At 40.0% G+C, this 25,578-nt stretch overlaps 2 protein-coding genes across 2 annotated transcripts; one reads left to right on the top strand and one right to left on the bottom strand.

The window, feature by feature from the left end:
* Positions 1–5,089: 5,089 nt before the first annotated feature.
* TYW5 (tRNA-yW synthesizing protein 5) lies at positions 5,090–14,881 on the bottom strand. Its single transcript, XM_042040502.1, has 8 exons — positions 14,082–14,881; positions 13,024–13,178; positions 9,997–10,066; positions 9,057–9,101; positions 8,442–8,579; positions 7,757–7,844; positions 7,161–7,277; positions 5,090–5,480 (listed from the first exon to the last, which is right to left on the bottom strand). Exons 1-8 carry the CDS (start codon positions 14,286–14,288, stop codon positions 5,224–5,226), a joined length of 1,077 nt encoding a protein of 358 aa, XP_041896436.1. The 5' UTR covers positions 14,289–14,881; the 3' UTR covers positions 5,090–5,223.
* A 184-nt stretch (positions 14,882–15,065) lies between these two features.
* MAIP1 (matrix AAA peptidase interacting protein 1) lies at positions 15,066–22,164 on the top strand. The gene is made up of 5 exons (XM_042040504.1): positions 15,066–15,383; positions 17,362–17,433; positions 19,206–19,332; positions 20,321–20,471; positions 21,750–22,164. The coding sequence occupies exons 1-5, from the start codon at positions 15,081–15,083 to the stop codon at positions 21,826–21,828; spliced, it is 732 nt and encodes a 243-aa protein (XP_041896438.1). The 5' UTR covers positions 15,066–15,080; the 3' UTR covers positions 21,829–22,164.
* Positions 22,165–25,578: the final 3,414 nt, after the last annotated feature.

Here is a 25,578-nt window from a genome sequence, read left to right as displayed (position 1 = left end):
TTGTCTAGATGACTTAAATGATTTTATTTTGAGTGAATCTAAAATGCTAGGAAGTTTGGTAAACTTTTTCCTATCTGGGACTGATTTACTCACTTCTCTGCAAATGCTGATGCATTAATCAATATTGGCCCCTAATTCTGGAAAATTATTAAGGGTCCAATCCTTAACATGTGGCTGAAAGGAGCAATTTTCTCTCTCCTCCCATTGATAAAATCCTGCTGCTTCCCTGCACAAGCACTTTTATGGTAGGCTGTTCTATCTTTCTAAACAAACATCACTGCTGATAGAGATAACTAACAGCAGTGTTATGTATTTAAATAGTCATAGAAATTATTTTAAATAAGACTGCTAAGTCAGTTCGGGAGTTAGGCTGTTACAACTGTGCATATGCACAGATAAAAATGATTGTGCATGAACATGCACTCAGATTTTTCCTGGAGGTTCTTTTTTAGCTGTAAGTTACTTCATCTGCACATAAACAGTATTTGTTGTCTTGTACAGACTGAAAGTTGGAGCACTGAGGTTAATTGTATACCCATTCATTTACCTTGAATGCTTATTTTAAATCACATGGGGTCTTGTCAGTTAATACAAGAATTTAAAGTAACAATGAAAATTTTGGGATGTGTGTGCTCTGTCGTGAGTGACACATCACAGCCTAGCAGAATCACAAACACAGATATGTGTCTGGTGCCCTTGTGCAAAAGCAAAGGCAGGTGTCTCAAGACTGCAGTCCATAACAGACAGCCTCTTTAAATCACCTTCAAAGTTATTTCACAAGCTTTTTAAATCTTACATTGAAATCTCATTTAATGTTCGTAAGGTTGGTAGATCAAATAAAAAAAGTTTACTTCTAATGATCATAATTTGATGAAAATTTAGACACATTTGAATATTGCAGATGGAGAACCTATGACCAAAGCTGGCTGTTGGTATTGATCTCTTAACTCTGTTCAGATGCAGGTTGACTGTTTTTGACTTGAATAAAGTAACATGAAGTCATTAAGCCAGTAATGCAAGATCATGTAACACCTATGCATCAGACAGGCACTGCTTGTTCCAGTGCCAGACATACTGTTCCTGATTAACTTCATTCTGTTGGTATTAACAGCATAATTCACTCTTCCTGCTGACAAAAAACCACTTACACCAGATTAGCTGTTCCACATCACCATGGAAACCATGGAAAACTGATTCAGGCAGTCATTTTGCATATAGTGTAGTGTGGGTTATAAGGTAGTGATGGCTTTGTTGTTTCCTGTCGTTAGGGCTTGATTACGTGTTTCCAAGTGGCCCAAGAATTGTCAAATTCTACTTAAGCAAGTGGCCAGAAAAGCAACTGATGCAATAAAAAAGGAAAAATAAGTTATTATCTGTTTTTAATTCATGTGTATAAACACCTTATATACTTCAAAAGGAACAGTGCCATTACTTCAAGGTTCAGAATAAATTTTCTTTCTTTCAGTAGGCTCTCAAGAGAGCACTTTCAGTCATGATTGCTAGTTTCTTTTGTTAAACTTGGCACTTCAGAGCTGAGTTGTTTCTAAAGAAAGCACTGCTGAAGAACACAAAAAACAGTCAAGAGACAGACCAGTGCTGAAGGGCAGAACAAGGCTCTTCTCCCACACTGGAGTTTACACACCGAGCAATACCCCTAAGCCTGGACATCAGACAAACCTGTTGCATCCCTTGCAGGCTTCGTGCTTAGCTTTTCTTTCCCATTCCCCATCATGAGAAATACATTAGGGTTTTGTGGTGGAAGTTTAAAGCAATTCATGTCCTGCTTGACAGCTGAAGTATAAATGTTTTCACAGCAAAAACTGTCCATTGCTATGATCTGTGTTATTGCAAGCAACAGCTTCTGAGCGTTTTTGTATGAACATGGCACTGCACGTGGAGCTGCATTTTGACACGGTTGAGCAGTTCTTTTAATGGCTTCAATCTGCAACCAGGAACAGACCTGAACAGCAGGAAACAAAGTCATCCGCTCTTGTTGCTCTCAGGAGTCACCACTTAGAGAGATTGTTGCTCCCAGAAACTGCCACATACAGAACACAGAATCTATCCCCGCTGCAGAGTCTGACCCAAAGTAAAATAGGAAATCTTAATGTGCAACTTTACTGCACACTTGGGTAACTGTCTAAGAAAATGTAAAACTTCATCTGTCCTTCAAATAACACCAGAATCTTTGGTTATTGAGTGATACCAACTTAGAGAATCCCTTGTGAAAGATACAGAATGTGTATCTTCAACACCTGTATAATTTGCATGAAGATAACAAGTTTGGAAGATACCTTTTCGTCAGAGGAAAAAAGAGTCGAGTGTAAAAAAAAAAAAAAAAAGTAGAGGAATTTATTTCTCTGAAGTTGTGAAATAATGCATATTGGGATCATATCAAATGTAATATTACCTCTTCTATGGTAAAATAATTCTCATCTTAGTCAAGTCAGTCTTGTTTGGGAGACCACAAGTGTGAATGAGACAAATAGTTTCATCCTGCATATTTAAAAAGAATTACAAATATATTTCTGATCCTTTGTGATCAAGTCAAACCCTTTCACATTAGGCATTTAACTTGACACTTAAGAACCTAGACCCTGTGTAGCTACCGGAGAAGAACGTGTTCTTAAGTACATCACATTGTCAGCACAAACATGACAGGCAGATTTTTAATGATATGTTTAATTGTTTGACAAGAAAAATCTTTTTACATCAATTTTTTCACTTGAATCTTTCCACAGCAAGCACATTAAAAAGAAATGAAATCTGAAATCAGTTGTCATCCTGTATATTTCATATGGCCAAGAATAAATAATTCTTTTCAGGTGTTGACTTGCAATGAACTTCGATTTTAAATGCCTCAGTCACCAAATTTTTAGAGTAATTCAAGGTTTGGGGTAGGCCAAGTTTAAATTCCTTATTTCAGACATTGTCTTTATGTAACCATCAACTCCTCTTTCAGTGCTGGGCAGTCTGCATCACCCAACTCCTATGAATACACTGTTTGAAGTGACTGCTTTGAATGCTTAAGATGGTCAGTTTATTTTTCTAATACCTGTTAACACAACTTTATCTGTTTTATTGTGGCAGGATCCCATTTTGGTTTAGCTCTCTAAAGGACAAACGTCCACAAAATGTCAGTGGCTCTAATTCTTTGTGTTATTTCAGTAATGGATTTCTAAGTGTGCCTACTTGTATCTGAAAGTTTTTCCTTCAATGCTTTCATCATTCATTCATCACTTTATTGCCTCCTTCACACCATGTAGCACAGTGGCTACAAAGCACTAAATAACTTAACTTTTTTTTAACACAGTAACTTCCAGAATTTTATCACTAGTTAGATTATGCTCAAATTAAGAAAATACATTTTTTAAATGCTTGTATTCTTCTTTTATAGCATTTCAGAACACCTGTTTTAGAGAAGTTTCTAAATAACAAATTGAAAAAACTTTCCAAGCGAAATAAAGGCTTTATTTTAAAGTTGGCAGCATGAAGATAAAATTTACACTTGTGTGTTGAGGGGGCCTGAGAATACCAAGCTAACACCTCCCTTTTGTGAATGGAGACCCAAGGAATGGCAGGAGGCATCAGCACAGTACTTCTCTGTACCAGTATATTGAGAAGCTGCTAGCAGTTATAGTTGAAAGTGATGGCTGTGCAGGCACAATGCTGGAACACAGCTTTGTTGAACCCTGCAGGCTCTCTGAACCTCTCCATTTAGTCCTAACACACAAAGACTGTGCTCTGTTCACCTCTGCAATTCAGACTGGGCCCTTGGCATTACCAGTCTGACAAAGCCAAGAGGCTACCCCAGCCTAAGGGGCAGAGAGATTCTGTCTCAGCAGTATGCACAAGCAATCCTTGTTCCTTTCTGAACAAAAATTTTGGGAGACCTATTTGTGATCCCAAATTTAAATTCTACCCTCAGAACGTACAATGATGCCCGTCAGAATCGCTTGGCTGGTTCCATTCATGCTTATTCATTGAGGTGGCTGGGTGCCCATTCACATGGTACCAGACTATTTTCACTGTTGAACTGCCAAGAAGAACAGGTTTAGAAGAATAATCTGCACACTGTTCAAGCTCCTGCTCTTCTGGAGAAAGCTTTTTTCCAGCACTTTTAACACTACACATTTATTTAGTCTAAGAGCTTTTGACAAGTTACAATTCTCAAAAAACATTGCTAGAAGTAACAGACTGACCTAAGTCAGATAAATGCTGCATTCCCCAAACAGCACAAGTAATAACATCAGAGGCATTTCAAAGAGACAACGACAAGCCTATCCTTTTTGTGAGATCCCCACCTTTATTTCACAGGGCTTTTGTAAGCACCACAATCTGCTGAAAAAGTAACCTTCTACAATGCCTAAACAACAGGCTCCATCCCAAAAGGTGCTATGCAAACCCCCTTTCATATGGTAACAAAGAGCATGTCAAATACAGCTCTCAATAGAGTCTATGTCTACTCCAGAACTATGAACTCCATTGCAGATTCTAGGACTGTATCTGAATGGATTTGTGGGCACATTAGTTCCAAGTGTTTCACAGCTGCAGAAACAGCAATGCTGTCTGACTGCACTGGGGTAGTGACAAAAAAGATTTTCCCCCAATAATACATTACTGAGCTAGGAAAAGGGTAAATCATTTACATTGCAGTCAAGCTGCCACACAATTCTAAGCGTAACCTGGCACGATTACTTTTTGCTTTTTTCCCCATACCCACTTTGTCTCACTACAAGGGGGAGAAGAAACTCCCTACACTAATTGCCAGATCATTACTTAAAAAGAAACCATGACCATTACAGCTACCACCCAGGGCTTTCTTGGGCCTCCTCAGAAACCACTATGGCTTTCCTAAACTTTAATGAGGTTGCATTCAGGAAGATGTGCAGTTACTTCTAAGCATACGTGCTGTCAGCCCACATACCAAAACTTTTGTTCAGAAAAATTTAAGCAGAACATTCCAAAAAGGTAGTTGTAAGTGGAGGCACTGCAAATGTCTCTCTCGTTGTAGAAAAGAGACTATCTCCAGATCAAGTGGACTGTGTCCCCACTTCTCATGGAACACTAGAAAGAAATCTACAAGATCGACTTTGTTATAGATGAATGTTTATTGACAGTTTTTATTGGTCTCACAGAAAGTGTAAGTGCATATGGACAGTTTCCATACTAACATACAATTTTCTACTTGCAAGGGACCTTGCTGAATTACAATGTGTTACTTTAGCCATAATCATTCCTATAGGCTTTTTCTTGGATGCGTAAAACCATTCTCCGAGCATAAAAATCCCTATATTCTTCAGGTAGTTCTTCAAGTGTTTTCAAGGCCCTGTCCAAGATCTGTATAGCTCTTGAGGCTGCCATGGGATCTTTATTTCCATAAGTGTCAGTCTTATCATAGGACTCAGCAGGAAGGTGCTTCCAAAAAACATTCAGTGCCACTCCAAATTCCTCAGAAATTACATTATGGAACCACAAAGCTGTAAAAGGAAGAGTGTCTAAAATAAAAATTACTGTCCAAAACTTCCACGTGACTCAAAGCAAGTGTCAGAATCACCCAAACTAAATCTAGCTGAGGAGAAGTCTCAACTACTGTATTTTTGTTTATTTATATTCATATGAATATATTGCATTGTACCAAATTTAAGAAGTTTTTCAAGATGTTTATACTTATCCATAACTTCCCATGAAAGTAACAATTGCAGAAGTGTAGAGGTACTCAAATGTAAGCAAAGGATAAGCTTGTGTAGGATGAAAGTACGACTCCTTCCCTCGCTCACATCCCCTCTAAATGCAGATACCTATTTTCACTTAGTCCCTAACTTTGCACATACTGCCCAGGCATTAATGTCACCCACCAGCATCAGCCAGGTCACTCAGGCAAGTTGCTAATCTTCTCATAATAAGTCATAAGTCATGAAGCTTTTCAGCTGAATCATCATGACTGTGATAAGGAAGGCAAGACATCTTTGCCTCATTGCGTACTTTTGAAGGATTAGTTTAATATGGTATATTTAGGCTATCTGAATTTTAAGCTAAAAGGCTGAATGCTGTGTTTATTGCATCTTATTCACCTGTAGGTGCTGAAGACATAGAAAAGTTTATTCTGAGAAATCAACATGAAGTTTCTTTCAGGTTAGGAAGAGGGGCTGCTTCTACCTTCTTCATAATAACCACACACATTACTCAAAAAACGGGGGGTTTTTTCAGTGATATGCACTGCAGAAATCCCTGTTCTCCACAGCCAGTCTTACGAGAGCTGAGTGTGTCTCAAGTTTGATTCTGCTCACCCACTGGCAAAGACAAACAAGTATCTGGACTTCATAACCAGAAAATAGGGATGCAGTGTGACATAGCACTATCTAACTGTAACCAAAAGTTTATTCAGGAAGAAACATAAATGGTAAATTCAAAATTAAATAATAAGTCCAAGGCTAAGAAACTATTATAAAATAACTTCCTAAAAACCTATTACTTTTTTGTTTACTGACCTGTTTATATTGCCCAGATAATGGAAAAGTGACAGGATAAATCATATCTGCTGCAAGCTCATGATGAGTTAACATAAAATCAGTAACAAGTAGCAGTAGTTCAATAGGAAAAATTCAAATGCCTTTCCCTGACTACCAGAACTTGTCATGTCAGCCCAGGAAGCAGCTTTCTGCTTGTGCAGAAAAATGATTAGAAATTGTCTTTCCATTTCCCAAAGATGATTATAAATCTCTAGAAGGTCCAATAACTCTACCATCCATAATTCCCATCAGACCATGTGCCTCACAGTGCTCAAGTGCCAGAGCTACAGAAGAACAGAAATGGTATTTCACTCAAATTCTGTCACTAAAAAACTCAGGGCACTGAAGTAATTTCAGATTTCAGAAGGTAAGTTTACACTATTAATGTATTAAGACACAAATTCAGGAGCATACAGTATAAACTTGAGGGAAAGTAAGATTTGTCAGTAGATGTAATAAGACCGTTTTTCAGGTTAATTGTACAGTTGGAAGAAGTAAATGAGTTTTGCCAACGTCTTTCAAGGCTCCTACTTGTAACACAGAACGCCTTAGTAACCTCTTACCATCTCCAGAAATCACAAATTAGAAACAAGACTGTTTAATACCATGCTATTTATTTGGCACTATTTGGAACTGTTTATTACTTACCTGGAATAAATAACACATCTCCTGCTTCCAAAACACATTGATAGCGCTTGGCTTTCACAAAAAGGGGATATTTCTCCAAGTTTGGGTTATCCACATCCAGCACCTCTGATTTAGTACCTAGGAAAATTTCAGTGAATAAATATTCCCACTCTTCCAATAGTGACAAAGCATTATCATATTGCTGGAAACGGCAGTTCTTGAACCAAATTTAGTACTGGTTTATTTCTCATAACCAGGGAAACCTGATGGCAGGGAAACCCCTCATTTACTGAGGAGATGTTCTCCTGTTGTCTGTTCTGTAACTGCAACCTTATTAACATTATAAACCACTTTTCCTGACATTTAGAATACCATTTTGAACCCACGCAGAACATTTTACTCCTTCACCTGAAGTTTTCAGGTGCTGAAAACAATCAGGCAAAGCTGCTGTTCTCCTTAGCTTTGACTAAAGCAAACAGGATCAGAGTTAAAGGAACAAATGACTTCTTTTATACCAAGTCACCTGTTAATGATTATTTTCTACAAGTGCAACACTTCTGAGCTGAAAGGCAGCTACGATCACCAAACTCTGAACTAGATATCTATGACATGCATACCTGATAAATATAAATATGGTGCATCTCGAGGACTGTACAAAACAACTCGTTTTTTCCCTGTTACTTGGATTAAGAAGTTGTCCATCACCTGGGATGAGCATAATAAAAGAGATGTCAGCCAAAAGTTAAGAGTGACTATATAGACTTCAACTAATCTGATTATTAGCTTTAAAAAGAGAATTATTAAAACTTTCATGTGTTAGGAATTATCTTCTAAATAAATTTACTGCACAATGTTAGAAGACAATCTTATTTGAAATCTATTGCATTGCAGCTATAAACCACTACAATCATTGCATAGTTAGCAGGCTGTTATACAACATGGAATTTATTCTAATCTGACTATTAGCATAAAAAAAATAAAAGGAAAGTAATATTGAAGACAAAAATATTGAAAGTTACTGTGTTTCAGATTTTCAACTGAAACTCAAAACGGTTAAAAAAAAGGAAACAAAATAAAGCATCATTTAATCTTACGGAATTAGACATAAACCCAGTTAAGATATTATGCCCATGCAATGCATCATTTAAAATTCACCGTACCACTGACTGTGATTCATTTCACTATTTCAAAATATGTGAAGTTTGTCATTATTCTCTGATCTTTGACAGAGATTTTCACCTTATTATCTCAACTCTGTAACGCCATCTGCAACATTTTATGCTAAACCCAGGTATTACCTACATCATAATGTGTCCATAACTGTAATCCAGCTGAGCTGATGCGGAAGACACTAGAGAAAAACTGTTCCTTCTCAAAATACTCTGGAATATTAACATCTTCTGCTAAAATAGGAAACTGCTTCCTGATATCTGCAATATCCTGAAACAGAAAGGACATAACTCTTAGAGCACCATCTGTGCACATTTAAATGGAGGAGCACTTCACAATGATTTCCCATCATATGAAACGGGGTTAGAATTCAGCATTGGCAAACACCTGACATCAGCAATGCTTTTCAGCACTGACTTGCTCAATGCCATTAATAAGAACAGCTAGAGAGCTGCTCCTAACCATGGCTGCCAGGAATCACACTGAAGAAGCAAGAGATCAGCAGAAATCCTTTTGTATTAGTTGACAACAAAAGCTAAAGAAAGGGAGTTTAGCAATGTACTCTTCAATGATCAGCTAAGCTCCCATGCAACAGCAACTATTTTAGACACATTGAAGTACTCTGACCAAAATCCAGTCATAGTCACAAACCATGTGACCCTAAGTTAAGTTGTATGATAACAGGCTTTAAAAAATAGTTCTAAACTGCAACTTTACAGTATTAGAACTGAATCTCCAGTAACTCACCTTCCTAACATCTTCACCCACTGATCGCAAATAGTACTTTTCATCCTGAAGAGAACACAAAAATATAATTGTTTGGGGTTTTTTAATAAGAATTACCAAAACACTTAAACAAAGAGCTGGTATTTTCTCATTAATCTAATGCAGAGTTTCATTAAAATATGGTACAAATAAAGGGCATCTACAAATTCAGCTACTTTGTTATACTGCCCTTTACTGATCCCTGCTGCTCATCTTGAGAAATGGGAAAAATAAGTTAACTGAAAGGAGAAGAGTGAAGTGTAGGGAGACTGGTCAACTGCTTCAGCATTGCTGTTACTGAACAGACTCAAAGCAAATGCAGATTATAATTTAAGTACTACCTTAATTTTCTACATCAGTATACTGATGCAGAAAACTATTTTAATTGGCTTCAAAACTTACAGCATTCTATGTAGTATAAAAGGTAAAAAGCATGTCTACATCCAAAACTATCTGCTTCCCAATCACAGTTATCTGAAAACTCCATAGCCTGAACACTGATATGTAGAGATAACCACACATTTGCTACTCACAAATTATGTTACAATATATCTGGATTTGTATTTTGATAATCATCCAGTGTCATTCTTCATGACATTTTCTCACAAAACACGCAAATGATATGGTTGTTATTTTAAAGCAAGGTTTGATTTCTAAATTTTATACTGGAATTTTTACTCATGTAAGCAGTTTTGTTAACAGAAACAGGGTGACTGAAGTTAACCACATGTACCTATACAAAACAACTTCTGAGAAAAATTACTTCTCCTCACATTTTTTCCTTTAGCACCAAGCCACAAGAAAATTAAATTAAAGATTAAGTCTTTTACTGAAGTAAGACTTTAAATTACAATTCATCACTTTCCTCTCCATATACCAGCAAAATAACCAACAGAAGAAACTGTGACACTAAGGAAATTACCTCAGTAAGAAAGTACTCCTTGTGCTTGACTTCAGCTGCTCTTCGTACAAATACATCAAAAGGCAGAGTTCTGAAATATAAATATTTATTTATATATAACTTATACCATGAATCAATGCAACCACACATGGCCTAAACTCTAGATTTATAATAAGCTCCCTTACCAAATCAAGTATAATGGAAGATGCAATAGTCTGCTCTCTTACTTTTTTGACTTAACATGGTAACTAATCAGTGTTTGCAGCAGATGTTTGAAGAGTTCTCCCAAGACAGAAATCCTACATTTAAAAACTTCTCTGCTTTAGTAAATTGTTCCCATATATATCCAAACAGCATCCCGTAATTGCTGAGGCCAGAAGCACCTCTGGAGATCCTCCAGTCTAAGCCCCTTGCCAAGAGCAGGTTCACCTACAGCAGCTTGCACAGGACAGCATCCAGTTCAGTTTTGCATATCTCCCAAGGATGGAGACTCTAGGCATAATCTCTCTAGGCAACCTGTTCCATTTGTTCCATTGTTTGACCATCCTCACTATAAAAGAGGGTGTGTCTGTGTGTGTTAAATAGATTAATAGAATTTCCTGTATTCCAGCTTGTGCCCATTGCCTCGTCTTGTCACCATGAACCACTGAGGATCCAGGTTCATCAACTGTTTATACACTTTGGTAAGATCCCCTCTTCAGCTTAGGAGTTCTGAATGGTCTGAGTCACAGAATAAAAAATTTTTCACAGTCAAATTAACACTCAAACTGTGGCAATAATTGCTTAAACTGTTTCTTTAAGTGTGTCATTTTTAGGCTTGTTTACTGTACATTTTTTATAAATTTGCGGAAAAGCTCAGTGTCAAGAAAACTACAGCAGGGAAGATACACACATTTATGCATTTTCTGCTATGAATTCGTGCAGGAACACAAATAACTACCTTCATTTGTAGATCCATAAAATTTATTTCAGTTATATGAACTTAAAAAAAATATATATATGCTTCCTCAGCTGCTCAAAACACAGGTATCTTCAAAGATATTTTCAAATGTTTCTTTACAGTTTTCCTTAAATTTACTAAACACAACTCCAGAAGATTCAAGAAGAGTCACTGGGCATTAGAGCTGGTCCCTCTGAAGTCAGTAAGAGTGTTACACAATTATCTAAATAATTTTCATACAGATTACAGATTTTGGTATCAGTTGATAGCTGAATGGCAAACCAAGCACAAGCAGCAACAGGACACGTATCCATTATTATGAATTAAATGTTGTATTCACTCAGCCTACCATCTCACATTTAAGTATCACTGGATAATGAATTATTGCATGTAAACATCCCATTTCAGAGCAACCACCAAGTACCCAGGGTTAAGAAGAAACCATTCTCAAAAATTTTCTTGATCCTGTCATCTCTTCTACCAGAATGTGAACCTGCATCTGACAGTACTTAGACCAATTGTCTAAACATTTTAGGCTTGTTTGCAATAGGCAAATACAAAACCCACTGAAGTCAATAGAAAACCAAACAAAATCCAATGCTGTGACTTCAGCCAAACTGTTCTATTATGTCCACTTACATTTGCTGCTGAAGAAAGTGAGAGCACAGCTCTACTACAGCTTAAACTGATGCATTCTGGTGCTACCACAGCTCCGCCCTTGTCTGCCCTAATCACCCCATCTCCCCCCTTACGGTAGCACTGGCACTCATCTGACCTCTCCGTGAACCTGCTTACAAAGCTAAAACAGCAGAAAAACATTCAGATTTCTGCAGCATGTCACAACCTGGCTGAATGAGTTCCAGAACCAACACAAAAACGGGTAGGAGCATGCAACTTAACAACAGAACTGCAGTACTACTAATGTTCTTCTGTAGTTTAAACTAATGGAACTGCATGTAAGTCCTCAGAGTTTCTATTATTTTGTTTCTACTTATTCTCCCTTCAGATTAGAATGAGGGGCTTGCTGTGGAAAAGGTCAAAGCTTCCTGAATTTCAAGTGAAGTACATGAAAGTCCTGACACCTGGTATAATGAAACACCATCAGAGCATCAGAGAGTCCATATGGCTGTCTACAAACCTGCCAAAACTAGGACTCCAGAACAACTGTATGTGAACTCACAACAATAGATACTAAAAAAACCCCCAAAACAGAGTGGGTAAAATAAAGTATGGAGATAAGGCAAAGTTATTCAAGTACAACCTAATTTCAAAGATTCAAAAGTTCATTACGCAGCGAGAATGCATCGTGATTGTCATGTGTATTTTTATCCCGTGAACAACAGGCCCCACTCAGAGACTCATAGCTTGTCTACACCTACAGCATACATTCCCACCTGCTTAGAAGTTTAACAGACTGAACACATCCTGTTCCCACTTGGGGAAAACAAAGGACTGCTAAAATAAAGGCATTTACCCTTGAAGAGCAACACAATGACTGAGATTAGATGAACTCTGAAGAAATGTTCTGCCAGTTACTTAAGAGGAGCTCCAGAGGAGATCAGTTTTTTTGATCAAGATTAAAGAGCTGGTGAAATGTGTGCTACCCAGTAGTTTGAACATTCTGAAAGTTGCACATGCTAACTTTGAAAGGAGCTTGGTTTTAATTAGTTACACCATTTCTGGAGTGGAATACCATGCCTGCCACACACCAGCAGACCCATGGTGAGTCAGAAACTATCACTATTCAGTAACATTGGGAATGCACCATATAACTAGAACAAAATACCATGTCATCTACTGTAGACATCAAGGGTGTTCTGGTTTGTTTTTAATTAACAGCTGCAAGTGCCAGGCTCAAATTTCCTACGGGAGTGCTCTGACAAAATACCTTAACAACACTTCTTCATGACATCACTTTCAAGGTGCTGTTTGGCCCCCCATTTCACCCTCATTGTATTTATTCAGGATGTAGAATTAATAGAAGACAACCCTTTGATACCTAATGTAATGTTTTCACAAACTATCTTCCTGTTCTCACCCTCAGCTTCAAACAGATGCAAGTTACAAGCACATGCCTTTAAAATACAAGAGACCTTGGAGTGAAGTACCTATACACAAAGTTCTTACTGAGGAAATCCATCTGTGGCACTGCAGAAACATGAATCTTTACTTCTTTAGATCCTTCAGCTTGGCTCAAGTAATCTATTGTCCATTTGGTGGTGCAAGTGCCCAGTTCCAGTCCTGTCAGCACTACCGGCTTTCTCTAAGGAACAACAACAACAAAAATTCAATGGTGAAATGACCATAGCATTCAGTGGGAAAAAAGCCAGAATGAATTTTTCAAATTACATTCATGCAAACAAGTCAGTTGAATGCCAGGACCCACTACACAAAGTCTCGACTAATCTGTTCACAAGCACTGTGAATCAAATGCTAAATGTTGAAACAAAATGCAGTAAATTATGGAACTGTTTCTCTATTAAATATGGCTTCTTTCCTAGTTGGGTAAGGAAGGATATGGAGAGGCAAAGACAATTGTAGCCCACACTTTGTGCTGGGGCCATTGAAGTATCCAACCAGACGAAGGAATAGATTTAATCTTTTTAGCCAAGGCTTAGCACGAAACATGCAAAAGCCCACATAGTTAAGGTGTATCTTGTGAGCTGTGGTGATGCTGTTATGTTCTCATGAGAGAAGCTCTTTCCACCTGTATCAAGGTTCCTCGCTGCTCACAACCACGAACAGGTTTGATCCAGCCCGCACACAAAGAAAGAAACTTTTGCTTTTAATTGGACATCGGGGAGGGATGTCCAGTTTATGTATATCCTCCTTTATTTATTGAGAAAAAAGCAAGAGATGGCAAAGCAACAAAACTAACGCTCACACTTTTTAACCACTGCCAAAGGAAATGGACTCTCACAGAGATCAGCTGTCGGAGGTTGCCAGCAGCTCAGAGAGGATCTGCCTGTAGAAGCTTCTTGCTTCTGAACTCCCATTCCCCTCAACTGATTAGGGCGCCTCTCCAGGAACACAAAAACCCAAACCCTGAGGTTTGCCTGCACCAGCTGTGCCCGCCGAGGAGGGGTCCCCGGACACCTCCTGCCTTGCCCTGTGTCCCCGTGGACTGCCACCTGCTCCGGCGGGTCCCTCTCACAACGCCCCGTACCCGCGGGTAGATGTCCCGCAGGAAGCGCTCCCGCGTCACCCCGCCCAGCCGCTCCACGGCCACCGCCGGCTGCTCCCGCCGCTCCACGGCCACCGCCGGCTGCTCCCGCCGCTCCACGGCCACCGCCGGCTGCTCCCGCCGCTCCACGGCCACCGCCCGCTGCTCCCGCCGCTCCACGGCCACCGCCGGCTGCTCCCGCCGCTCCATGGCCACGGGCACCGCGTCCGCCCCGCCGATTCCCCCGGAACGAGGAGCCTGCGCAGAAGCGTTCCTGCCTCTCCCTCTGGGCAAGGGTCGGGAGCCCGCGGATCACTGAATTTTTATGGTTGGAAGGGACCTCTGGAGACCATGGAGGCCAACCCCCTGCCACAGCAGAGTCACCTGGAGCAGGTGACACAGGAATGCGTCCAGGCGGGGTTTGAATGTCTCTGGAGAGGGAGACTCCATGACCCCCTGGGCAGCCTGTTCCAGTGCTCTGCCACCCTCAACGTAAAGCAGTTCTTAATCATGCTGAGGTGGAACTTATTGTGTTGTAGTTTGTGGCCATTACTCTTCATCCTGTCACTGAGCACCACTGAGAAATGTCTGGCACCATCCTCTTGGCAGCCGCCTGAGATATTTATATGCAGTGCTGAGATCCCCTCTCAGTCTTCTCCAGACTGAACAGGCCCAGCTCCCGCAGTCTCTCCTCATTAAGAGAGATGCTCCGGACCCCTCATTATCTTTGTGGCCTCCGCTGCACCCTCTCCAGCAGCCCCTTGTCTCTCTTGTACTGAGAAGCCCAGAAGTGGACACCGTACTCCAGACGCGGCCTCACCAGGGCCAGCAGAGGGGACGCCTCCCTTCTCCGGAGGTGACCGGGGGTCGAATCCCCTGAACCGGCGCGGTTGGAGCCGCCGGCCGCCCGGACCGCTTGCGCCGCGCCGGAACCAGCGACGGCCGCAGCCGTGTTTCCGGGGAGCGGGAGTTGCGAGCGGACAGGGCGGGGCAGGGCCCATCATGGCGCTGCGCTGCGCGGCTCCGGGCCGTGTCCGCTGGCTGGCGCGGGCGCTGGCGGGCCCCGCTCGGCTCCTGCCGCCGGCCGCAGCCGCGCCGGGCCCCGCCCGAGCCCGTCCGCCCCAGCCCAGCGTTCGGTTCGCCAGCACCGCCGGGCCTGGGACCGAGGGCCCTCAGCGGCGTGTAGTGGTAGTGAGGATCACCAGCCCCTTCGCCTGGCTCCGCACCCGCTTCTACTACCTGCTCATCCGCCTCTACTTCGACCAGGAATTCAGCATCGAGGAGTTCACGCGAGGGGCCAAGCAGGTGAGTGGGCCTGGGGCCTCGGGGCGAGGAGGGCGGTCGGCCTGAGGAGAGAGGTCCTGGTGAGCCTCCCCAGGGGCTGCCGATGCCCGCGGTTATTTCAATGGAATTATAGAATCAGTAGACTGGAAAAGACTTCGGAGATAGTCATAGATTCACAGAATAAGTGAGGTAGGAAGGGACCACAGTGAGTCATCTGCTCCAAAGCTCCCTGCTCAAGCAAGGTCATTGTGGAGCACGTTGCACCGGATTGTGTCCAGGCAGGTCTGGAATATCTGCAGCGAGGGAGACTCCACAATCTCTGGGCAGTCTGGTCCAGTGCTCGGTCACGCTCACAGTAAAAAGTCTTTCTTTATATTCAGGTGGAGCTTCCTGTGCATCAGTTTCTGCCCATTGCCTCCTGTGCTATTGCTTGGCACCACCGAGCAGAACCTGGTCCATCCTCTTGGCTCTCCCCCCCTTTAGATATTTATACACATTGATGAGATCTCTCTCAGTCATCTCTTCTCAAGGCTGCACAAGTCCAGTTCCATAAGCTTTTCCTGTAAGAGAGATGCTCCAGTCCCCCAGTCCTTGCTGCTGGACCCTCTCCAGGAGATCTGTGTTTGTGTTGTATGTTGAGTCCAACCTATGACCAAACACCACTTTGTCTGATGCCATGTCCAGTCTTTCCTTAAACACTTCCAGGGATAATGACTCCACCACCTCCCTGGGCAGCTCATTTCAATGTTTAACAGCCCTTTCCATGAATAAATCGTTCCTGATGTCCAGCCTGATTTATTACCTGGGGACGTTGTAGCTCTAATGTGCTCCTCTGTGTAAAATACATGGAGTTCCCCGCTGCTGGCTCCAAGCACCACACTTTGCAGGGAGTGAAACAAGCAGGAGGGTGCTTTTCTTCAGGAATTCCTTGTCATCCTAGATTCCACAATTAAAATGAACTGGTTAAGCCATCCCCAAAAGCAGGGCAAAGGAAGGTCCTTCCAAACGTTACAGAGACTTTAAGGAGAAGTGTATCTCCTCTTAGCGGGTTTTCCTGAAATGGTAAAGCTTAGGCATGCATAGAGCTGGTGTATATATTTATTTCTCTAAATTTATGAGCCCAGTAAGCTTTGTCAACAGAATGTGTCAAAGAGGTAATTATCTATAAGCTGGTCATGTAAAAATTACTGAGTTACCCGTTGGGAAACTTTTTATTATTATATTTACTTTTAACAAAAAAACCAGCTGAAAACAACACATCGGGGGAAGAATGTTAAAATGATTAAGATCAGCTCAAGAGAGGAAAAAACCCACAACCTACAACAATAATTTGACATGTGCAGAACCACCTGTTTTACCTTGGCCTGGTTTTTGGGGATTTCGTTTTAGTTTTTGTTTGTTTGTTTGTTTTTACTTGGTGTAGAGTCCTAAATACATTGTCCTTCACAAGTGCACTACTTGAATACTTAGAGGCATAATTGGATGTAAATATACTTTCAAAATTGAGGGGGGAAAGGGGAGTTGAGCTTCCTGATGTCTAGAGATGAAACCAGATTTCTAAAGAAAATTTTTAAATTGCCACATCAGTTTTGACTGAAACCAGAAGATGAGTTGGAAAAGAGAGCAAGGGAACAAAATATTTACAGGGAAAGACATAGACTGTTGGAATTACCAAAAAGAGTAAAGACAACATAGAAAGTACTGCAAAGCTTTTTTTTTTTTTTTTTTTTTGGTAAGTAAACTATGAATTCACTTACCTATTGAAAGCTTTGATGTTTTAAATGAGAGATTGAAAAGTAATTGTATGTTTTTATCAGTTCACGAAATCACTCTTTTAATGCTGGAGGGCTTACATTTCAATGGTGATACCCTCTGCAAATATTGAAATCTTAAATCATGGAATATTTGGGTAGCTTATCATATACTTATGGATTTGTCTGAAAAAATATGCCTACTTAGAGTTTCTTGTTCATGTTTGGTTTTTGTTTTATTTTGGTAGGCCTTTTCTGTTGTTTCAAAGCTGCTGTCTCAGCGTAAACTTGACCTGCTGGAAGAACTTGTATCAGCAGAGGTAAATGCTCTCCATCTCCTATTCTAGCAGTTGATTGTTTGTTATAAAGTGACATGGATGCATTCAGCCTGTCGTTATCTACAAGTTGGCAGCTTGGTTTAATTTGGGAAAAACAGCATAATGCAGAACAGGGCAATTGTTTGTCCTGCATCTCTTAATTTCAAGGCATGAAACTTAGTTTGAGGTTACTGTATTTAAAACAAAATAAAAATATCTTAGCTGTTGAGTATAAAGACCAAATGCCAGAAAGATTGCTGGTGTACCAGGAAGGATGGAAAGGCAGCAGGCTCTGAATGGCAGGTAGAATTGTGTGTCTCTAGGGGTAGGCAGGTGGCTGAAGCTGACTCAGTCTGTGCACCAGAATTCAGGTGAAGAAAGAAATTGGTTTGTGCTCATCCCTGCTGCACTGATACATTCCCACACCCATCAGATCATACAGCTGATGACTGGGTTTGGCTGGAAGGCTTAGTCTTGTGTCATAGTCTCAGGGATATGACTGACCTGGTTAAACATCAGTGCTGTGTTTTCTGTGTTTTTATGAATTTTTAATTGCTGAAGCTGTCTTGGCCTTCCCAGGGCATGGAGGTAGCAGATCCATCAGAGTCAAGTGGAGGAGACACTCCAGGTCTATGTCTGCCTTGTTACAGGATGTCAGCGTGGCCTGTCCTATTGCCACCCATGCCTTTGCAGCAAAAACTCGGGTGCTGTTCTAGTGCATCCCCTCTGAACAGTCTTGCCTCCTCTCTCTGAACAGAGATAGCAATAAAACGTGAGTTTGTTTCTTGCAGTTGTTTTGAAAGGGCATCTCCTCTGCTTCCTCTTGAAAGAACTTCCTCTGGTCATTGTAAATTTTTCAGGTTTACATTGATGCAGAGACTTCATGCTAGCCAGGGATGTAGCAGATGAGGCTGTGATCCCACACTGCTTTGTCATTTCTTTGGCCAGTGAATTTTGTGCCTGCAAAATGTACTAGAAACCAATGTCTCCTTGTGAAGATTGCCTCTTGCTTCCATGTAACCCCTGAATTTGTTTGTTATTCAAAAATGGTAAATCAAGTTAGGGTAAAAAATGAGTATTAGTTAAAAATAAGTTCTGCAGTTTCATCCTTCCTTGTGACTTTCTCATGTGGTGTTTGAGGTGCTACCTCAGTGCAGTTTGTGCACCCCACCATTTTCTACTTAACACAGCTGTGTTGATCATAGGACACTTAGATAGCATGGATGTGAGTGTCATATGGAAATTAATTACCAGGGGAGTGATTTTGCATTATTTTCTGATTTGCAAGTGTTTAAACTTTTTCTAAATGGAGTGTGGATCACAAAATGGCAAAGATAAACTCATTGGTAACGAAACTGATTTTCAAAGAAATTTGTGCAAGATAACTAAGAAGATACTGAATTAAAAGCTTGGGAGCCTGCACATAGCGAGAAATCAGCAGTGAGAAGGCAGAGTGTGTGATTGTGGGAGCAGGCTCCACTGGGGTGTTCTGGGCTGGCAGGGCTTGTGTTGTAGCTGCTGTTTTGACAGTGCCTTTTCTAAACATTTTTTAAGATGCTTGGTTTTCATTTGTTTTGAGCAGAGAATGGACCTTCTTCAATCCTGCTGAATTAGGGTTTAGGAATGCCCAAACTTCCCAGTGCTTTTTCATTTTACCTGTTACATATGTTAGACAAATGTTTTAGCAATACAGCTCATTTTATTAACTGCAGTAGAAATAGATTGTAACTTAAATTTCCTAATGAAAAACTAAGTGACAGTTTTTCTGAATTTAGGTACTTCAGGTGCTGAAGGAAAAGATTTCTTTGCTCCCTGACAGCCACAGGGATGCTTTAGCAGCTGACATTGATGCAATCATGTACACAACAGAAGGAGATGTTCGCATTTACTATGATGATGATGGTATGTTTAGAATCCTAAAACATTTCAGCAACGAGCAGTCTTATTTCCTGGTTTTGCTGCTAAACAGACATTTTCCTTACAGATGTGGTTTTGAGTACTGTTTCTCATTCCTTGTTTCTCTCTTTGTAATTCATCCATATAAAATTTCTTGATTTCCTTCTAAACCAGAGACAGAGGTTATTGTTAATACATCGTGGTACTATTTTGACTTCTGTTTGGGTTTTGCTTATTCCTCTTCTTGTGTACAGAATTTCATATTATTAGTCCTCAGCAGTCTGGAACCACTCAAAAACTGATTCTAATGTATGCTGAAAGCTGTTCGCTTCAACAATGAAAATGCATCCCTGAAGAAGAATAGTGAAGGCTGGATAATGAAATTAATTTTGCTGTTTTAGTATTTCTGTCATGAAATATACTTTTTTGTAGGACTCATTGATTGTTTGAGGTTTTTTTAAGCTAGTGATGAGGTCAAGCAAGTTTTTCTTTTGGTTGGATACCAGCACTGTTTGCTCTGTTCACTCTCAGACACAGTGGAGATGGTTTATGGGTCTAACCCTGGGTCTTCAGTTGAGCATTTCAAGTTGTCAGACCCAGTTAGCTTTTTTCCTGGTTTGGGAAATAGGAGGGGGTTTTTTCCCCTCTTAAATTGCTCCCACGTTTGAACTACTCTATGTACATTTGTTGTATCAGTAGTTAGCTTTGGACTTTGTTGGAACCAACTTTTTTCATTCAGTTTCCTTATATACACTGTCACACCACACTCATGATAAAATACATATTTTTTTACAGAGTGTATTTGTATTGTTGCTAAACAGCATGAGTATGGCTTGAAATAGCTTTATCACTCATTATTCTATCCTGTATTCTTTATGGCTGAAGTCAGCTGTCCTTCCAGGGACTCACTAGAATATATGCTAGGAAGCAAACAGTAGTATTTGACCAGTGAGAAACATGAGATCTAACTTAAGTTTTGATTTATTTCCAACAGGGAGAAAGTTTGTTAGCATCCTGATGTGCTTCTGGTATCTGAATGGTGCTAATCTACCTGATGAAGTACCAGGTGAAGCCAAAGTCTTCCAGATTGTGTTTGGAGATGAAAACACAAAAGAAAAGAAACATCTTTTAACAGCAAACTATGAGTAAGTTTACTTGTTCCTTTCTATTCCCACGTCCATGAGGTACCTGTGTCATAAGCAGCTCTGCAAGCACTCCCACTGTGCCACTGCAGAGCCCAGTGTTTTTAATTTACCTTGATTCTAATCTAAGTTAATTCTCATCCAGCTTTCCAGTTTTGATTTTAGGGCCAAACTTTTTAAATACCCCTAAAGTCATTATGTTACTTCCTTGCGTCTGAGTTGGTATTTATGGGAACTCTTTCTCTATCAGGAAGAGCAGTACTTGGAGCACTGAATGAGGTTTCTGATCCTCAAAGCACACATTAGGAAGATGGATTTTCATAGGAATGCTTATAAATAATGTCTGTGTTGGTGTACTGATGTCAGAGCAGTGCAGAAAATATCTACACAGTTGGCAAAATATACTGAAAATAAGATTCTCAGAAGCTGGGAGAAGTGAGGATTTTTGTGTGATAAATGCAGTATGATCAAGGATTTCTACACCCACATTTGAAATTGAAAATATGGAGTCTAGGTGATGAGGAACTCTGAAACAAAGGTAACACTCATGAGGAGACCAGTACTTTTTGCCTGGATGGATTGTTGTGGATCCATCCCTTAGCTGAATTCAGCATCTGCCTTAGAGTTGGAGGCTTCTGCAGTTACATTAACTTTGAGAGCCTTCCCTTAAAGCCTAAATATCTTCCAAATCCCACTTTGTAGGAGTGGATTTGCACATGATTGCAAAGCAATGATATTATACTGCTCTTTCCATGACGTGCAGGTTATTTGAGAACATGAGTATTCAGCTTGAAGCTCAGACTTACCTTTGGATAAGGGAGACTCAGTACTACTGTTAACTTGATCCTTGATGTAGTTCTGAAAATACATTATACTTAAGTAAAAATGAAAATTTTCAAGTAAAATATGGAGCACAATTGCCCTTTGCTTACTGCCTCATTAAACAAAACCCTTTATTTACAGATCAGGATCTTCCATCAAGCTTTATTCATATTCCTGCTGTGAAAACTGAGTGCTGTCTTGATATCGGGGTCTTTACTGTTGATGCTTGATCCTGTCTGTGGGATCTGAACCAAAACACTCTGAAATCAGTGTATTTTATTGCTTACTATAGAAATAATTTTCATGTTCCATTTTGGGGCATAAGCATTAAAGTTTCAGTAGCTTTTACAGCAATCTGTTTGAAGTAAAATACTTCTTTATGATTCCTTGTTGTATTAGTAGCTCCTTAAGGTCAAGTAAATTTTAACAACTCTTCACTTATTCTCTTTTCTTTTTCAGGTTCCAAAGGGAGTTTACAGAAGGAGCAAAACCAGACTGGACTATTACACGGATTGAACATCCGAGGCTGTTAGAATAAATGCCTTCTACAGCCTTTTTATGTACCATTGTAATTGTTCCAATGTAACAAATACCAGGCTTTTTTAGGTCTTTTTTTCCCTTCTTGCCCTTTCCTCCAAAAGAGGGATGAATTTTCTATGTATGATTTCCAAAAATTGTTTCTGCAGCTGGCACTGTGCTGCAGCATTACAACAAAGCCTTTTCCCTGGAATAGGCTGGTAGAAATTTAATTGGTTCCAGTGCTCATCCAAGGCATTTAGACAGCACAATTTCATTCAGGCAGGTGTTACAGATATGTCGATTTCTTACATTCTGAGAAGAAATGGTACTATTTGAAAATAAACACTTAAATGACTGATGGCCCTTCTGAGTTACTTTCCTGTGGTTCTTTTTTCCCTAGGGACTATACAATATATAACTGAATAATATGCAAGATGAAATAGAGGTAAATGGACTTCTTAGCTTGTCTAGCCTCAGCAGTTCATTTTGAGGTAATCTTGCTTTTGAATGTATTTGAGGTCAAGAAAGTTAGAGCTGCTATTAGTTTTTGCTACAGGATTGGAGTAAGAAAAAGTTTTAGCATTGCACTGGGAAAATGGATCAAAGAGGTAGATATGTTTTGGAAATTAGAAAAACCCATTCCTTTCAATTAAGTAATATATAGGCAATTCCAAGTTTAGAGAATTATAGAAGAAAAAACAGTTGAAAATTTAAAAATCTTCACAAATTTAAAGAGGACCTGACAGTGAAGTTAAATGAAGTCCTCTCTTTGAAATGTGTGTTAAAGAATGACCAAATCCTTAAAATTAGATGTTGCAACCAAACAATTTCCTAGCTCTCACTTATCTCTGGTTTCTGGAGCATGAGAATTCTGGTCTAAGTTACTTGAGGCTTTTATATGCAAATCAACAGGAGATCATAACAGGTTTCTTCATCCCACATATCGACTTCAAATATAAAGCCAACTTTCTACCAAGGCATGTTGTAGACATTAGTGCAGTGCTTTGAAAGTGTAAAGTGTAATTACTGTGATTCACAGTAATTGTCATTGAAGGTATAAATTAAATTTTCCATAGTTCAGCTCTTTTGATCCAATGACTTAATGAGAGGAACATCTAAAGCTTATCAACTAGCTGATAACACACTTTTGCTGCAAGAGATGTGATTGGGAATTCACATGCACTGTTTTATTCTTTTGAAGTTGGTTATGTCTTGTGGGCTGGAGCCAAAGGGGTCAGCAGTTCAATATTTGGGGTTTTTTTCCCCGCCTCTAATCTTCAATTAAAAAATTATCCTGGAGACTGCATATCTCCAACAGACACAGAACTACCCATGGACTTACTGCACCATAAGTAAATCAGAAAGGCATATAAATTACTAAGCTTGCTGTATTGGAAAATGGCATTCTCCTACACTGAATAAAACTGGTGTAATTAAACTGGATTTGTAGTCTAATACTGGCTTCCGAAAAAAACCACCACCCCACCCCAGAAAAACCCTCACAAACCAGCCCCAAACCCAACTTGTAATAGACAAATGTGGAAGGTTTGACTCCTTTTTACCTGCCATACATAAATTCTCAGTCATAAATCTGATCATCATAGCAATTAATCAGACTGAAGTGATGCTCACTGAAGGGCATTTGTCATTTTATGGCATCCACATTTTCTCTTGTGGAAATACTTTGCTTGTGTGCCATTTGTTCAGGCAAAACAAGAACTGCTTTCTATGTTGCCATCCAAAAGTAGCAATAAGAAATTATTTTAGTTTCTTCCAGCTGGTTCCCAGTGAATATATTTCTCTATGCTACCAAGGTTGTCCCAAATTACTATGGCAAAAAGGATGACCAGAGGGTTAACTTTTCTTCATCTCAAAGATGGAGAGAATATTGTCTTGTAATTTGGGGATTTTCAGTGCTGCCATTCAAATACCTTACTCTAAAAGTCATAATCCTAACTTAAGAGTTACAGAATTTGAAAAAAAGAGCTAAAGAGAGTGTTTTATTAAACACTTCTTCGTGATTTGGGAATAATGATGTTCAGCACGTAACAGTAGGACAGTGTGGGGGTCTCTGTGTCATAGCATGCTATTGCTCCCAGTTTCCCTTGCTGATTAGTCTCAGATATCACCTTGCAAATGTGTGTAAGGATCTGAGCATGCTTAATTTCCCTTCCATTTCCTTGTCTGGTATCCATTTCTGTTGCCTAATGTCTGGGGACAAGTACAATTGTAACTGGTGTGCAGCCAATAAATTCTCATCTAAAATCCCCATATAAAATGTTTGCAGTTTTAGCCTACAAATGTCTCCATTCAGACCCCATTAATTGTTGAAAACAATATTACCAGGTTTGGTAGGGATTTTGGGTCTAAAATTAATATCTCTGTTACCAACACTGACATGGCTGATTCATTTTACACAGACTGGTGAGGTGACATGGTGCCTGAACTACAACAGGATGCAGATTCAAAGTACCACACTTTTCTCCCCTGGGCAACATCATGGTTCTTGAGGTCCATGTGGAGTTTAGGAAGCCTTAATTTTTTATTTGTTCATCCAAAACTGTGATCATGCTTAATAATTCCTGACAGCTGCCTGGCACAATTTCAATACATGTGCCTAAATCTTGACAAGCACTAATTAAATCTGGCCAACCAACCTCCCATTAATTCGCACACCCCTCTCACCAGTAGATGGCCTTGGTCACAAAGCTATTGTGTCTGGGAAGTGACTGGCATTAATGAGAGTGTGAGCAGGGTAGAGAATAAAATGGTAGAAGCATTAAGTGCTATTTAAATAATTTAGATTTTTCTTATTAAAAAGTCATTGTATTTTTTCTGGCTTTCATCCCAAGTCCACGATAGTGTCTTGTATTCTTTCTGCAGTGCCTGCCCATTTTAAAGTGGCAATTTATCTGCATTCTTAATGTGGGAAAGATCAGCTGTACATGTGAATTCACGCAGGCACCTCTGTGTCTCACAGTAGCAAAGCTAATTTTTATATTCACGTTTTAAAATACGTTTATCATGTTGATTGTGGTTCCTTTCCCTCCTGTCCCAGCATTGTCTAATTACTTCAAGGGACACATTCAGCTTTCTCCAGTTTTTAAGGCATGTTCAAGCTTGACCTGATCATCACTTCAGGTTATATTTAGTTAACTATTTTGAGGTCTTATGGCTGAGAATCTGTTTAGTAGTAAAAGTCATATTGTTTGTCACCGTAGTGATCATACTCCCTCAAAACTTCACAGCTCCTGTGCTGCTCTTTTTGTTTGTTGTGTGGTTAAACCTGATTTCTGCCCCATGTGCCCTACTGGCTGCAGGTGGGGGCTTTGAGATTCCTCACAGGCTGTAGTCACACAATGGCTCACAGCTTATAAGAGATGGAATACAAGAGTGTGTAGTGCTTTCAGTTTCATTTCTCATACATGGGTGTGATAATCGATCAGGAAGAGGTGTATTTAGCCGTTAAAAAAACAAGCATTGCCTACACAGCTGTGCTTTTGTTCTTCTAAGGGAAAAGCAGCTGGGGCAAATGCAGTTGCAGAGTGAGTACTGACCACCCTAAGTCATAGAAGTTCCTCTCCTTGTCTTTTACCTTCATTTTCCATTACTGGTGTGCCAGCCTTTTGGATTTTTACAGTATTGCCATAGGATAGAGGTTGGGTGAGTCGCTGTGAACTTGTGCAGCGCTATTGAGAACACTCCCTTAGTCACAATGCTGTCTCTTAACATGTCTTTTATTTGATTTCAGTGGTGGGTGCTTTTCCTA

The sequence above is a fragment of the Corvus kubaryi genome, unplaced genomic scaffold, assembly GCF_017639235.1.
Source record: "Corvus kubaryi isolate FWS band 111438036 unplaced genomic scaffold, C.kubaryi_AGA036_p1.0 37396, whole genome shotgun sequence".
Lineage (NCBI taxonomy): Eukaryota > Metazoa > Chordata > Aves > Passeriformes > Corvidae > Corvus > Corvus kubaryi.
The sequence above is the reverse complement of the archived record's forward strand: the minus strand, read 5'-3'. Positions and strand labels throughout refer to the sequence as shown.